Raw genomic sequence first — 17615 nt, forward strand, 5'->3', positions numbered from 1 at the left:
AGGACTTAATGGCAGTAAACAATAATAGAGAAATATGTCTGACAATGTACAACCTGTGACTTTGAGACTTTACTCGAGAAAGTTGAAGCTAATCTGTGCATGATTCATTACTTTATTGCGATATTATTTCACTTAGCACCAATAACTTGCTTGCTTTATCATTTCTGTTAATCTTATAGTTGTAGCATGATGACTGATTGAGACTTTGCATCCTGACTCAAGGGATGTCCAGATTTGGGTAATATTAAATGGCCAGATGCATGCTGTTCTTTCCAGGAAATTAGTTTCATCTGGAACAAGACCACTTTCACGTAAAGCTCTTAATTCATATCAAAGGCCGCATTTGAAATCAGGACTAATTTTACACAGGAGTAGAAAAATCACCAGTGGTAAGAAAGCAATCTTGGCCCACTGCTTTAAATTGCTAGATGTAATGTGTGCTGCTTCAACATAGCATGAAACATAAATTCTAAATTTGCTTCTACATTTTCTAAGTATATAGATCTGTTGATAATTAAGTAGCTTTCTTTCGGAGTAAAATGAGCTGGAATACTTACGAGCTGGATAGCCATCATGAGCACAGTCTTGAGGGAAAAGGTTCTGTCACAAAGGTCAAATAAATCTTCCAAGCTAGGTCCCAGCAATTCAAGCACCATGGCATTGTATTTTCCACATGGACCAAAGTAGTAAACCTGAGGAATACCATCTGGAAATTAGTGAAAAAAAGACAGGTTTTATAAGTACATTTTACTAATGAACTTGGCACCAAACTCTAAATCTAGGTTCCAGGTCAAGCAATCTAAACATATAAATTTATCTCAATAAAAGATCATGAAAAGTTTTTCTTCATCGCATCTTATCAACTCTGACACAAATACATCTGTTTCAAGGCTTGCAGAGTAAAAGTTTACAAGCAAGTTTTCAAAAAATGTTCAAAGCATTTATAATAAGCAAAGAAATCTAAGCATCCTGATTATCAAAGTGGCCACACTCCTGGAATCCTGAATCCAACCCAGGCTGGATGAATAAAATTAAACACTATCCCTTTAAAGCAGTGGTTCTCAACCTTTCTCTTTCCTCTCACATACCACTTTAAGTAATCCCTATGCCAGAAGTGCTCTGTGATTAGTAAGGGATTACTTCAGATTTAGATTTATTGTCAGAGTACACACATAACATCACATTCAACCCTGAGATTCCTTTTTTCCAGTGGGCACAGCAGAATTACCACTAATTGGTAGTGCAAAAGAAAAATAAACTGTACACAGCATAAACATAATCAAAAGAACTGTAAACAGATAATGAATGTAAATGAACTGACCGTGTAATACAGGGAGTGCAAAGAAAATCAATAAAGTGCACAAGAGTCTCTGATTGAGTTCATCATTGAGAATTCTGATGGTGGAGGGGTACCAGTTGTTCCTGAACCTGGTCGTGCAAGTCTTGTGGCACCGATACTTCTTTCCTGATGGCAGCAGTGAGAACAGAGCATGTGCTGGGTGGTGAGGGTCTCTGATGTTTGCTGCTGCCCTTTGATGGCAGTGATCCCCGTAGATGTACTCAATAGTGGGGAGGGTTTTGTCCGTAATGTCCTGGGCTGGGTCCACTACCTTTTGGAGGGCTTTATGCTCAGGATTATTGTTGTTCCCAAGCCAGACCGTGATGCAGCCGGTCAGCACACTTTCCACCACACCTCTGTAGAAATTTGCCAAGGTTTCTGGTGTCATACCAAACCTCCGCAAACTCCTGAGGAAGTAGAGGCGCTGACATGCTTACTCCACAATGCCATTGGTGTGTTGGGTCCGGGAAAGATTCTCCAAGATAGTGACTCCTAAGAATCTTAAGGTGGTGTGTGAGTGGGGAAATAAAAGGCTGAAAACCACTACTCTAGAACCCACTGTTACTGAAATATTTTGCTTGAGAAAAATTGTCACAGGGCCATTTCCTTTGAAGTTAAGAAATAGTGGACATGACGAGTCAATTAGGTATGATTAAATCCCTTACTAACCACAGGGAACCTATGGCATTGGGATTCTTTAAGGTAAGTGTATGTGAGTGGAAAGAAAAGTTTGAAAACCGTTGGATTAAAGGATCTGACATCAAAATAGTGTGGCAATTTGGACCTCAATTTCAATGAAATTTCGCAAAAACAGCCTGCAAGTCAGCATAATGCAATCAACATATTCACAAACGCAGGTAGTCACAGTACAATATACACATTGCTAAGTTGCCTGTCCCGCATCGGACATGTCAGCCACAAACGAGCCTGCAGCTGACGTGGACTTTTACCCCCTCCATAAATCTTCGTCCGCGAAGCCAAGCCAAAGAAGAAGAAGAGAAGTTGGTACTTTGCTTGACCAGACTACATGTTTTGTGAGGAGCCCTGCTGGCTTATCACAACAGTAATAGCTAATAATTCATGTTAGACTATCACTGGATTTAACCACCTTACTGCAATGGGCACAACATCATTCATATGATCATCTGCAGAAGTTACTCAATTTATCTCTTTATTACTTCAAACCAATGAAATATTCTGTTCAGATAATAGAAATGATTTTTTTATATAGAAACTTTATTTAAAATAAAACCACTTAACAAACATATCACAATATTTAAAACGTAGTCCAATTACATGTGGCATTTTAAAAGAAATACAATAGAAAGAAAAACTCCTATTAACTTCTGTCACCCATCCCGCTCCCCCTAATGCTCTACAAACTAAAAAAAGGATAAGAAAACCACAACAGGAGAACTTCACTTTCCGATACTTTTAAACATACAAATATTTATAGAAACCAATAGGAGAAAGGGAAGGTTCGAGATGCATTTAAATTTTAATACCAACAGTTTGTAAATACGGGCTATATATTTCACAAAATGTATGATTTATCTCTTAAATTGTAAGTAATTTTCTCAAGTGGAATACAACCCCAAACCGTCTGTCCATTTTCAGATCAGTATCCGACTTTCAGGTTAGAGCAATACATTTTCCTGCTATTGCCAGAGCAATTTGAACAAACTTTATTTGATACATATCTGGCTTTAATTTAATATCTTGTAGTAAAAATAACATTGGATCTTGTGGGAATCTTACTCCAGTTATTCGTTCTAATAAATTACAGAAATGGTTTGAAACAATGATTCTTCTCTTCAAAATATGACAACAATTATTCTGCCCCACAAATATGATGATACAATTTACAGTTTGTAAGTTGCAAAGTGGTACTGATTAGAGCATGACAACCATCTTTGTTCATCTGAATAAAACCATTTCAGAGTCCTTTGCCCTGAACCTGACAGACAAGCATTAAATGAGCATGAATCAAAAGCCATAATAATGGTCCACAGAATACTGTGATAACAAGTGCAAGAATGGGAAATGCAAAGCCATATATTTATTCCACTTTAAAACCAAATAGAAAAAAAATGCATTTTAACCGGCAGCTCATTCACAATTGAAAAAAAATGTGTAGCGGCTGGTAACGGCAGTACTACTGAAATGAAGCACATCCGCACACCTCGAGGGTGAACCAGCAACCGATTTTATTTGAATCTCTCACATTGCTTTTAGGGGACGGGCCACTTCCTGTCTGGGGCGTGCAGGTCGAAGGGAGTGACGTCAGCGTGTTGAGGAGTCACTGCTTGCCCAGCGAAGCACAATCAGGAAGTGGTGACATCTCCCGGGCAATGCGTGTCGCCAAACGTGGGCTTCTCCTGAGAAGGGAAGGGAGGCCCACGCCATCTTGTACCAACCAACTGGGGTGGCAATTAGGCCCGTCTAACCGCGCGGTTGCTCGGCCTGCTATAAATGGATAAATTTGTGTTTAAACGAGGAATACTGCCCGAAATAATGGAAAAACTTTTCCTCTTGTTATTTTTGCACAAAAGTCACTTCCACCTTAGGCAACAGCAAGCATACAATTAAAAACAGAAATAAAAAAAAGTTAGCATTCAGAAATGTAATTCTGATTATAAGTTATGAAAAATAAAATAGGTGGTTTCCTCAGCAATTACTCACTCTCCTGTAAACCTATGAACTGCACAGCCCAATTTGGCTCTAAACAGGCTAAAATTTTGCTGATGGCACCACTGTTGTTGGCTGAATGATGGGAAATTATGTGTCAGATTACAGGGTGGAGATCAAGAATCTGGTTGAATGGTGCTCAAACACCAATCTTGCTCTCAGTGTCACCAAGACCAAGGAGCTTATTGCTGAGTTTAGAAAGGAGAGGTACCTGGTTTGTGGTGATGGAAAGACCTCTCATGGAGACAGCACTTTGAGGCAACCATGAAGAAACCACACTTGTGTTCTTAATTATCACCCCAATCTTTAAAATATAGTAATGGGAACTAAAATCGGGGCAAGTCCACCATTACATTCCTGCAACCCATATGGATAAACAGTTCCTGAGGCAAAACGTCAAAGAAGGTGTGGTTGCATGCAAATTAAGACTGGACAGCAAGCCTCTTCCAGAAAGTCAATCATCTTTCCCCACCTCGTGCACCACCTGGGATACGGTTTTGGAAATCCCAGCCACGAAGGTTTCAGAAAATAGCAATGAGCCATATTTCAGGGAAAAAGGTGTGATGCACACGTGGCAACACTTAATCTTTGCATTTTTGAGAGCAAGTGCGGAGTGGATGGCGTAGAGAAGTGGGAAAGAGGGCACAGTGCAAATCATAACAGCAGCAACCTGCTGCTGGGGCAACGATTCACAATCTAAATTTTTAAATCAATCAATTTCCCTTATTAATAAAAGTCCGTGTTTAAAAACAGAAAATTCAAATTGGCAGATCCAACAACGTTCGTTCAGGTGCCTTGCCGTTCGGCATGGGCGATCATGCCTCTCCATCTATCACAGTCTCTAAGCCTCTAAATTTTATCTGCTGCCCCATATTTCTAACCATGAGGTTAATCCATCTCTCATTCTCTGTCTGCTTCTGCTTTTTTTTCCTTCTAACTTTCCAATTGTAACTAAGTGTTCTAATGTATCTCTTCACATAATGTGCCCAAAGAATGCTGCTGTTTTCAGATTCTTTTATGTACATTTTGTTTTCGTTCTTTGTAGAACTTTGTCCATAAATGATATGCATAGCATTCTTCTGAGAAACCGCATCTCTGCTGCATTGATTCTTTTTTCATTGCATTTGTGATGGTCCATGACTCACAGCCATACATCAGCATGGGAAGAATGTAGTAGCTGAGAGTTTGAAGGCTATTTTCTTGGTCATTTGGATGTTTCTCATTTCTATCAATGCTGTTCTTGCCATGGCTAGTCTTGATTTTATGTCTATTTTGCATTTGCCATCAGACATTACCCATAATCCAAGGTACTTGAAGTTGTGAACTTGTTTCAGGATTTAATTTCCCAACATGATCCTACAATTTGAAATAATCAAGTTTCTTTGATATTACCATTACTTCAGTTCTCTTTTTGTTAGAAGTTTGGCCAATTCTTTCACTCTGTGTTAATGGTAGATACTGATTTCTGTAAATTTACTGCACTTTTTTCTATCAGTACTCTATCATCTGCAGAGCGGAGGTTGTTGATATTGTGTCCACCTATGCTTATTCCAGGTAGGTCTTGTATGGTTCTCATGATGTTTTCACCATACAGGGAGAACAGGTCTGGTAATAGAACACAACCCTGTCTGTCACTTTGCTTTATTAGCTAATATTAAATCTCGTTGTCTATCCATATGGCTGGATTTTGTTGCCAGTCAAGATTCATATTCTTGGATCTTTTCCGTTGTTATTAATATCTTTAAGCATTTTCATGATGACTTGGTGTTTCACTCTGTCAAAGGCTTTTGTGTAATCAATGAAACAAAAGTATAGGTATTTTCGTACTTCTATTGACCTTCAATAATATTCCTGAGAATACAAGTGGTATCTGACTTTCCCTTACCTTCGATAAAGCCGCACTGTTCTTCACTGATCTCCGTTTAATTGTGTTTCTTATTCTGAGCATGAAGATTCTAAGTTGAGTTTTTGTGAGGCGGCTTCATTGAATTAATTGTTCAGTGATGTCCACCCTCTGTTGCACCCAGTTTCTTTGGCATTGCAATGAATATCGTCTTTAAAAGATCTTCTGGTACTTTGCCACTGTTCTATATTCTATTCAATATCATTGCTGATTTCTCTACGCCAATATCTTCTAGCGCAGGGGTGTCAAACTCAAATTCACGGAGGGCCAAAATTTAAAACTTGGACTAAGTCGAGGGCCGAACTAAATATTTATTGAAAATTTTCAACAACATCTGCATGTTTTCTCTTCTTTCAACATATGTAATGTTAAACTTTAGGAGGATAATGTTACAGGTCAGGAGTAGGTAGCTCAAGTTCACCCTTTGCTTGACCTGAGGGAAACCTATTTGGTCCCTGTGGAGATGTAGTCAGCATTCACAGGCTGTGTCCATTTTGGCCTGCATCAGGATTCAGCATTTCTTGCTCACTCCTCAGGCTCTAGGCCTCTATTCACCCTCGACCCACCATCCCTCTACCTGACCAGTCCTTTACCCAACCTCTACTCACCCCTCACTCCACTCGCTCTGCCTCTACCCACCCCATCCTATACACGCCCCTCTACTGCCTCTCCCCTCAACCTGTTCCTCCCTCTACCCGTCTCTCACCCTCTAATCACCCCTCCCCTACTTGCCCTGCCCCCCTTTTACCTCTTCCCTACCCACCCCTCCTTCTACTCATCCCTCCCTCTAACTGCCCCTCGCATCACCATAACTTCCCCTGCCCATTACTCCTCACCTACACCCTCTGCCCACCCCTGCTTACCCACCCACTCAGGCCCAGCACGCTGCCGATCAGCCTTTGCGGACAGCCACCATCTCTCTCTTCACGTGCAGGGCCGAACCAGCCATCCCTGGGGTCCGCGCGGGTGCAAGCGCTGAAGGCCGTGACAACCGGGAGAAGTGCGCTCGCGCTGTGGAAGTGCCGTCCGGTGCCAGTCACGCGGGGCTGACGCTGCCCGGGGGCCGTGCGCAGCCTGCCATACCCGTCGCGCCGACAGGAAATCACAGGCGCTCGCCCATCCGCCGCACCGCTCGACAGGTGGGAGAAGTGACTGGTTGTGCGGGGAGCCTTCCAACTGGCTTGCCGGCTGATGACATCTACAGACTTCTCGTGTTACAATTTCTCGTGTTACAATGGGGAAGGATGTGCAATGAAGGGGGAGGATGGTGGGGTGACATGACCAAAAAACAGCATCGGCTCTCGCTGCAGGGCGGGCCATCTCTAATACATTTTTTAAATGATCTTGCGGGCCAAATATAATTATATCGCGGGCCAAATTTAGCCCGCGCACCAAAGAGTTTGACATGTGTGTTCTAGCACTTCATACAGTTCATCCGGAATGATTTCTGGTCCTAATGATTTCCCCTTTCACATCTTCTTCACAGCATCTTTCACTTCTTCTTTTGTTATTGCTGGGCCCTCGTCGTTGTTGCCAATATCAAAGTTGTTTTCTCGGGTCTTTGTTGTCGTATGGATCTTTGATGTATTCTGACCATCTCTGCATTTTTTTAAATCCTTTTTCCATCATTGTAGAGCCATCCTTTGCTTTTATACAACAAATCATTTCTAAAAATAACTGCACATACTTAATACTCAACATTGAAACATTCTTCAGAATACTGGCCCGAGCTCAGCTACACATTCGATATGCAAAGTCATGACTTGCATTCCAAATCCACCCTACTGATGGGAGACAAACAGGAATCTTCAAACCGCTTTCAAAAGAAAGTGTGAACTGTCTGCTCGATTGTAATACCACTCTTCTTTTTGCTCTATGGTAGCTGTGAATATTTATTATCTCTCTTTTACATTTGTTTCATCTTTGTGTCGAATCTACTAGTGTAGGTTTTAGTACATTGGATATGACAGTAAAGTTTATTATTTTCATTATCATTCACACAAGGATATTGGTATAAACCAGATGAAAACTTTTAAACAAATTCCAGGTATGGTCTTGTTTTATTTAATAATTAGTCATTTCCCTGCTCCTGGACTACAGTGAACAATATTTCCTTGACTGCCACAAGTAGTTCCACTTAATGGAGATTTTTTTAAAAACTAGAGGATTCAGAATGAAATACAAACTGGAAATGTTCAAAGTAATAAAGATGTGGAGCGAAGGAAGGTTTGTGCCTGAAATACAAGACAACCTCTCACGTTGGCAGTGATAACGTATTATTGATTTTCAGCAAATCTTTGACAACAAGGGAACCAAATGTTCAACTATTCAAATTAAAAAGGATCTATAATTCACTTCAATCCACAGCCACACCTTGAAATATATTAGAAAGTATGTCATGGAACAATGTCAAAGCACATATACTAGGAGAATGAGGATCACACAGGACGATGTTTAAAAAGTTTCGGAGTAGGTAACAGAGTGCATTTAAGCTCTACTTAATCTTCGGGTCAAGGTTTCAGAGCACCATACCTTTTGGACATCAAGGTGTGGAGAAAGTCTGATAGATTGGCATGAGGGATACACAAGGAGAGGCGCGAAAAGGTAGCTTGGAGCAAAAATATTCTGACAGCATTGTTCAAGATCGTGGATCATCTCTGAAGATTCAAATAAGACAAATTTATTCTGAGCGGAAGAAGAGCATGTAAGCAGAGGATAATGAATCTAAGTGCCAGAAATAATACGAGCAAAAATGAACTTTATACAGTAAAAGATCACAAAAAAAAGGTAGATTTGGGCAGCAGTGTCGAAACTCACAGAGCTGCTACCTTACAGAGCCAGTGACCCCCAGGTTCAATCCCGACCTCGAGTGCTAGGTGTTGGGAGTTTGGAGTCGAGATTACTTTTCCTGATAATCTTGTATGTTTCCCCCGGTGTCTTAGTTTCAGAATCAGAATTTATTGTCATGAACAAGTCACAAAATTAGTTGTTTTGCGGCAGTGTCATATTGCAAGTTTCATATAAACCACATTACAAAATAAATAAAAACAGTACAAGAGAAAGATAAAAGTAGTACCTATGGTTTAATGATTATTCAGAAATCTGATGGCAGAGGGGAAGAAGCAGTCAATGCGCCATTAAGTGCTCCACGCTCCTGTACCTTTTTGGCAATGGTAGTAGAGTGAAGTGGGCACGGCCTGGGTGGTGGGGTTCTTAAGGATAGAGGCTACTTTCCTAAGTCACTGTTTCTTGTAGATATCCTTGATGGAGTGAAGTCTGATGTCTGTGATACAGCAGGCTGAGCTAACAACCCTCTGGAGTTTATTCTCGTCTTGAGAGTTGACACCTCCGTACCAGACAGTGATGCAACCAGCCAGAATGCTTGCCAGGGTACACCTGAAGAGTCTCTTCCAACTCCTCACAAAGTATAGCCACTTGCAAGACTTCGTCACGATTGCATCGACACGGAGGCTCCAGAACAGATTCTCGGAGACGTTGACCCCAGGAATTTGAAGTTCTTGATCCTCTCCACTGCTGACCTTTTTTTTTTCCATTATTTAAATTCTTGCCTTTATTGTCACATCTGAAGATGATGTTGTTTTGTGTAACAGAAAAATCATAATATAGTCTTTATTCCTTGGAATACAAATCTACCTACCCCCTGTAACATGGGAGACATGTGGATTATGGAAACTTATTGGGGAGAGTGAAAGTGAGTTATCTGCCAGAAGAGCGCTTGTACGGGTCACTGATCCAGCAAGGTTTCTCTCCATTGTGGCCTCACCACCACACCCCAACCATGACATAAAGGGGTTCTCAGTGATAACAATACTGCTGAATTCCATGGATGGGGGTGGGGTAATTATTTTATTGGAGATGATCATTGCCTGGTATTTTGGTGGCATAAATGTTATTTGTCACATATCAACCCATATCTGATTGTTATTGAGTTTGCTCCATGCAGAACTTGGCTGCATCGTCATATGAAGTGTTGTGATTATAATCAAATATCATTAAATCATCATGAAACATTTCCTTTTTAACTTGTTAGCCTTAAAAGGAAAACTGAAAATATTTGGGTCAGGAAAGTTCCTCCAATATACTGGCCTGAGAAAAGTGACCTCAAAAACTATGTGGTTTACAAATAGGATTCTAGCTAGTTTCGTCCTCATGGCTATTCCTCGAGGTTGAAGATGATGGCCTTTGTTCCTTTCATCCACAGAGCAAAGACGTCTGTGCATGTTTTTGTTTAATCTGCACTTGATGTTGCACTCCAAGAAGTGCACAATACTTCACAAATCAACCAACTAGTTCCAATGGCATGAAAACCACAACAATTGGAGCTGATGGATTTGTTGCAGCCTTTGCCTTCACAGCTGTTGAGTTCAGAGTAACTTTGTTTGCTTGTTCCACCGTTAAGGTCTTGATTGGATTGTTCTTTGTCAGGGATCTCACCCTCACAGCCATGGGTGGCCCTACCAGGAGCATGGCCCCAGACAGCATCACTCCTGGGATCATGTTCCCACACAAGCTTCTCCACCACAGCAAGGTGACAATCCAACTAGTTTATACATCTCCTACTGACATAAATTTTACTAAGGCTGCTATATGAAGCCAGATTTGGTAAAAATAATGGTACTAAGTAAGCAAGGGCATACTTTGTCCCTGAAATTCAAATATTTGGTGAAACCCAAATGACCAATTAAGTGAGTGGTTCATTACTGAGTAAATACCACCTGTATTTGCTCTTGATTGATATCTTCATTACTGAGCGATGATTGACAGCTGACTGATGGCAAAGTAATTAGCTGCATAGGATCTGTCCTGCTTTTTTGTGGAGAGGACATATGTCAAGAGGACAAGTGCCCACATTGTCAAGATACTTGGCTAGAAACAAAGTTGATTCTGGAGCACAACAGCCATATCTGATCCCATGATATTTGCTGTGTTTGGTTAGTCAACACTTTTCTTATATAACATGGAATGAATCAAATTGGCCAAAAACTGCAGACCTTGACAAAAATCTTGGGAGGAGGCAAAAGAAAACCATTCACTCTGCATTTCTGACAGAAGATCCTTGCTATACAACATTTATGTCCTGGCCACCAGCAACATTAAGGATGGGGATATTTTTGGCATCTCCATCCTTAGCTGTTTAATTGTCCTCCATCATTCACAGTTGGACGTGATAGTACTCTAGAGTTTTAATCAGATGTGTTATTCTTGCAAAATTTAACCCATCTAATTTCTGACACCTGTTCCTTTTCCTGTTGAAAATTTTCTTGATGGATTCTTGCCCTCATTCACAGCTTCTGTAGGTCATCTCAAGAATAAATGGACATTCTGGAGTTTAAAAAAAATGGGAAGACCCTTTGTCCTCCGATTACTCCCAGACTCTGAAATACTTCAAGATAGGTTTTAACTTTGCCTAGATCTACACATTTGTCCTCAATTCTTTAATTAAGATATTGCTGACTTGCATAGGTATTGCTGGGTTTCATTTGTCACACACACAAAAAGAAAAATCACAAAATATTTTCAGCACATTTTTTTTGGTAACAACTGGAGAAAAGTTTATTTTATATTTGAAGCATGGCAAATTTGCATGACTGCGAGGATTGGGGCTCGAGGTCGAGCAGTTGTTTTCAATATGCAAGGGGAACCTGACATAAGGTTCCTCGTCCTTCAGTATGAAGTCAATTAAATGCAAGTTATCAACAACGGCGCCTATTTAAGAAGAAAACCGAAAGCTGGGAAAAAGGTGTCGCTCCTGGGCAGGGAAGCAGCGGGAAGAAGATATCTCCCGCTGTAATTCCACCCTGGGTTTAGATCTTTGATGCATTTTTTTTTTTAATTTTTTTTATTTTTCGCACCATAAACCACATTGACCATGATACGTACATTTTCCTTTTCAAATATATACAGTGTCATTTTCACCCCCCCCTCCCTCCTCCCATCCCACCCTCCCTACCTGCCCCCCATCCATTTAAAGTACAAAATCTAAGATACATTAAACCAGTCAAACAATGTTGTCATTCAATAAAAATAAACAAGAAATTCCACTGAGTCAATTTTTTTCATTTCCTTCTCCTTTCGTTAATTTAGGTGGTAAATTTCCCCGGTAGGTTTTCTCTATTGTGTTTCATGTATGGCTCCCATATTTGTTCAAATATTTCAATATTATTTCTTAAACTATATGTTATCTTTTCTAATGGAATACATTTATTCATTTCTATATAACATTGTATTCTCAAATTATCTTCTAATTTCCAGGTTGACATAATACATTTTTTTGCTACGGCTAGAGCTATCTTAACAAATCTTTTTTGTGCACCATCCAAATCAAGTTCAAATTCTTTGTTTTTTATGTTTTTTATTTTTTATGATCTCTGGGTTTTTTGGTATATTGTTTTCTGTAATTTTATTTAATATCTGGTTTAGATCTTCCCAAAATTTTTCTACTTTCTCACATGTCCAGATTGCATGAATTGTTGTTCCCATTTCTTTTTTACAACGAAAACATCTGTCAGATACTGTTGGGTCCCATTTATTTAACTTTAGAGGTGTAATGTTTTGCCTGTGTATCCAGTTATATTGTATCATACGTAACCTCGTATTTATTGTATTTCTCATCATTCCAGAACATAACTTCTCCCATGTTTCCTTTTTTATCTTTATATTTAAATCTTGTTCCCATTTTTGTTTAGTTTTACCATTTGTTTCCTCATTCTCCTTTTCTTGCAGTTTAATATACATATTTGTTATAAATCTTTTGATTATCATTGTATCTGTAATCACATATTCAAAGTTACTTCCCTCTGGTAACCTCAGACTGCTTCCTAATTTGTCCTTCAAGTAGGATCTCAATTGGTAATATGCCAGCACTGTATCTTGAGTTATATTCTATTTATCTTTCATTTGTTCAAATGATAATAATCTATTTCCTGAAAAACAATTTTCTATTCTTTTGATCCCTTTTTTCTCCCATTCTCTAAAGGAAAGGTTATCTATTGTAAAAGGGAGTAACTGATTTTGCGTCATTATTAGTTTTGGTAATTGGTAATTTGTTTTATTCCTTTCTACATGAATCTTCTTCCAAATATTGAGCAGATGATGTAATACTGGAGAACTCCTACGTTGTACCAATTTTTCATCCCATTTATATAATATGTGTTCAGGTATCTTTTCCCCTATTTTATCTAGTTCTAATCTAGTCCAATCTGGCTTTTCCCTTGTTTGGTAAAAATCTGATAGGTATCTTAATTGTGCGGCTCTATAATAATTTTTTTAAGTTTGGCAGTTGTAAGCCTCCTTGTTTATACCATTCTGTTAATTTATCTAGTGCTATCCTCGGTTTCCCCCCTTTCCATAAAAATTTCCTTATTATTTTCTTTAACTCCTTGAAGAATTTCTCTGTCAAGTGTATTGGCAATGCCTGAAATAGGTATAATATCCTTGGGAAAATGTTCATTTTAATACAGTTTATCCTTCCTATTAGTGTTAATGGTAAATCTTTCCAATGCTCTAAATCGCCCTGTAATTTTTTCATTAGTGGATAATAATTGAGTTTATATAGATGGCCGAGATTTTTATTTATTTGTATACCTAGGTATCTTATTGCTTTCATTTGCCATCTGAATGGTGATTCCTTCTTAAATTTGAGAAATCCGCATTATTCATTGGCATTGCTTCACTTTTATTTACGTTAATCTTGTAACCCGACACTTCTCCATATTCCTTCAATTTCTTATATAATTCTTCTATTGATAGTTCTGGTTCTGTTAAGTATACTATAACATCATCCGCAAATAAACTGATTTTATATTCCTTGTCTTTTATTTTTATCCCTTTTGTATTATTTTCTGTTCTTATCAATTCTGCTAGTGGTTCTATAGCTAATGCGAACAATAAGGGTGATAGTGGGCATCCCTGCCTTGTTGATCTGCTTAAGTTAAATTGCTTTGATATATATCCATTCAGAGCCAGCTCTTCAGCGCTTGACGTCCTGCTTTGCGGAAACTGCCAAAATGTTTGGCCTGGAAGTCAGCCTGAAGAAAACTGAGGTCCTCCATCAGCCAGCTCCCCACCATGATTACCAGCCCCCCCACATCTCCATCGGGCACACAAAACTCAAAACGGTCAACCAGTTTACCTATCTCGGCTGCACCATTTCATCAGATGCAAGGATCGACAATGAGATAGACAACAGACTCGCCAAGGCAAATAGCGCCTTTGGAAGACTACACAAAAGAGTCTGGAAAAACAACCAACTGAAAAACCTCACAAAGATAAGCGTATACAGAGCCGTTGTCATACCCACACTCCTGTTCGGCTCCGAATCATGGGTCCTCTACCGGCACCACCTACGGCTCCTAGAACGCTTCCACCAGCGTTGTCTCCGCTCCATCCTCAACATCCATTGGAGCGCTTACATCCCTAACGTCGAAGTACTCGAGATGGCAGAGGTCGACAGCATCGAGTCCACGCTGCTGAAGATCCAGCTGCGCTGGATGGGTCACGTCTCCAGAATGGAGGACCATCGCCTTCCCAAGATCGTGTTATATGGCGAGCTCTCCACTGGCCACCGTGACAGAGGTGCACCAAAGAAAAGGTACAAGGACTGCCTAAAGAAATCTCTTGGTGCCTGCCACATTGACCACCGCCAGTGGGTTGATAACGCCTCAAACCGTGCATCTTGGCGCCTCACAGTTTGGCGGGCAGCAACCTCCTTTGAAGAAGACCGCAGAGCCCACCTCACTGACAAAAGGCAAAGGAGGAAAAACCCAACACCCAACCCCAACCAACCAATTTTCCCCTGCAACCGCTGCAATCGTGTCTGCCTGTCCCACATCGGACTTGTCAGCCACAAACGAGCCTGCAGCTGACGTGGACTTTTTACCCCCTCCATAAATCTTCGTCCGCGAAGCCAAGCCAAAGAAAGAAGATATCCATTTACTGTCACTTTCGCCAATGGCCCCTTATATAATGCTTTAATCCAATTAATATACTTCTCTGGTAAACTGAATTTTTGCAATACTTTGAATAAATAATTCCATTCTACTCTGTCAAAGGCCTTCTCTGCGTCTAAAGCAACTGCTACTGTTGGCGCTTTACTCCCTTCTACTGCATGAATTTAATTAATAAATTTACAAATATTGTCTGTTGTGCGTCTTTTTTTAATAAATCCAGTTTGGTCTAGATCTACCATTTTCGGTACATACTCTGCTAATCTGTTTGCTAATAGTTTAGCTATTATCTTATAATCTGTGTTAAGTAATAATATTGGTCTATATAATGCTGGTGCGAGTGGATCTTTCCCTTTAGTATTACTGTAATTATTGCTGTTTTACATGAATCTGGTAAGCTTTGTGTTTTGTCAGTCTGGTTGATTACTTCCAGGAGGGGAGGAATTAATAAATCTTTAAATGTTTTATAGAATTCTATTGGGAATCCATCCTCTCCTGGTGTTTTATTATTTGGTAGTTTTTTTTTATTTTCTCTTGTATTTCTACTATTTCAAATGGTTCTGTTAATTTATTTTGTTCCTCTATTTGTAATTTTGGTAGTTCAATTTTAGTTAAAAATTCATCTATTTTGTCTTCTTTCCCTTGGTTTTCAGTTTGGTATAATTGTTCATAGAATTCTCTAAAGTTTTCACTGATCTCCGTTGGATTATATGTGATTTGTTTGTCTTTTTTCCTTGATGCCAATACCATTTTCTTAGCTTGTTCTGTCTTAAGCTTCCATGCTAGAATTTTGTGTGTTTTTTCTCCTAGTTCATAACATTTCTGTTTTGTCTTCATTATGTTCTTCTCCACATTATATGTTTGTAGTGTTTCATATTTTATTTTTTTTATCTGCCAATTCTCTTCTTTTAGTTGTATCTTCCTTCATTGCTAATTCTTTTTCTATATTTACTATTTCCCTTTCCAACTGCTCTGTTTCCTGATTATAGTCCTTCTTCATCTTGGTTACATAACTTATTATTTGCCCTCTAATGAATGTTTTCATTGCATCCCATAGTATAAACTTAACTTTCACTGATTCCGTATTTATTTCAAAGTACATTCTAATCTGTCTTTCAATTAATTCTCTAAAATCCTGCCTTTTAAGTAGCATGGAGTTTAATCTCCATCTATACATTCTTGGAGGGATGTCCTCTAACTCTATTGTCAATATCAAGGGTGAATGGTCCGATAATATTCTAGCTTTATATTCTGTTTTTCTTACTCTATCTTGCATACGAGCTGATAACAGAAATAGGTCTATTCTTGAGTATGTTTTATGTCTACCCGAATAATATGAATATTCCTTTTCCTTTGGGTGTTGTTTCCTCCATATATCCAAAAGTTGCATTTCTTGCATCGATTTAATTATAAATTTGGTTACTTTGTTCTTTCTGTTAATTTTTTCCCCAGTTTTATCCATATTTGAATCCAATTAAGGTTGAAAACCCCTCCTATTAATATGTTCCCTTGCGTATCTGCTATCTTCAAAAAAATATCTTGCATAAATTTTTGATCTTCTTCGTTAGCTGAATATACATTGAGTAGATTCCAAAACTCCAAATATATCTGACATTTTATCATTACATATCTCCCTGCTGGATCTATTATTTCCTCTTCTATTTTAATTGGTACATTTTTACTGATTAATATAGCTACTCCTCTTGCTTTTGAATTATACGACGCTGCTGTTACATGTCCTACCCAATCTCTCTTTAATTTCTTGTACTCCAATTCAGTTAAATGTGTTTCTTGTACAAATGCTATATCAATTTTTTCTTTTTTCAGTAAATTTAGCAGTTTCTTCCTTTTGATTTGGTTATGTATTCCGTTAATATTTAAAGTCATATAGTTCAACGTAGCCATTTCATACTTTGTTTATCTTCCCTTTCCGTTTCTCCATCATCACCTTTCCTTCTTATCCATTTCTGCTTTCTTGTTTTGAACACTTTATAAGACATCATTTCAAAAACATCAAACATTTTCCTTATTCTCCTATTTAAAACTTCTTTAACCCCATTCTCCCCTCCCCCTCCTGAGTTGCCCTTTATCCCTTGTCGGGCAACCACATCTCCCCTCTCCATTTGGATTTGCGAATTCACTCGCAAACGTCAACTGATTTTGCAGTGACCGTAACTCCTCCCCACCCAGCCCCCCCGGAAACGATTTCAATTTAACAAAGGTCACTCTTTTAATTCCCTCCTTATTCCCTCTATTCCCTTTCATTCCCTTATTAATTCTTATCTATACTCTATACATTTTCCTCTAAACACGGATACATTAATGTATAGACACATATACTTCTTCTTCTTTCTTCTTCTTTGGCTTGGCTTCGCGGACGAAGATTTATGGAGGGGGTAAAAAGTCCACGTCAGCTGCAGGCTCGTTTGTGGCTGACAAGTCCGATGCGGGACAGGCAGACACGATTGCAGCGGTTGCAAGGGAAAATTGGTTGGTTGGGGTTGGGTGTTGGGTTTTTCCTCCTTTGCCTTTTGTCAGTGAGGTGGGCTCTGCGGTCTTCTTCAAAGGAGGTTGCTGCCCGCCAAACTGTGAGGCACCAAGATGTACGGTTTGAGGCGTTATCAGCCCACTGGCGGTGGTCAATGTGGCAGGCACCAAGAGATTTCTTTAGGCAGTCCTTGTACCTTTTCTTTGGTGCACCTCTGTCACGGTGGCCAGT

The 17615-nt window shown here is 39.3% G+C and overlaps 1 protein-coding gene across 14 annotated transcripts in view; it reads right to left on the bottom strand.

The window, feature by feature from the left end:
* LOC138740513 (casein kinase I) overlaps positions 1-17615 on the bottom strand; it is a 488373-nt gene that overhangs the window by 314172 nt on the left and 156586 nt on the right. For all 14 annotated transcript variants that reach the window (XM_069893289.1, XM_069893305.1, XM_069893299.1 and 11 more), the window contains exon 5: positions 558-706. In XM_069893289.1, the coding sequence (XP_069749390.1) occupies positions 558-706 (149 nt within the window). The remainder of the gene's footprint in view (positions 1-557; positions 707-17615) is intronic.

Source organism: Narcine bancroftii, chromosome 1 (genome assembly GCF_036971445.1).
Source record: "Narcine bancroftii isolate sNarBan1 chromosome 1, sNarBan1.hap1, whole genome shotgun sequence".
NCBI classification, from domain to species: Eukaryota; Metazoa; Chordata; class Chondrichthyes; order Torpediniformes; family Narcinidae; genus Narcine; species Narcine bancroftii.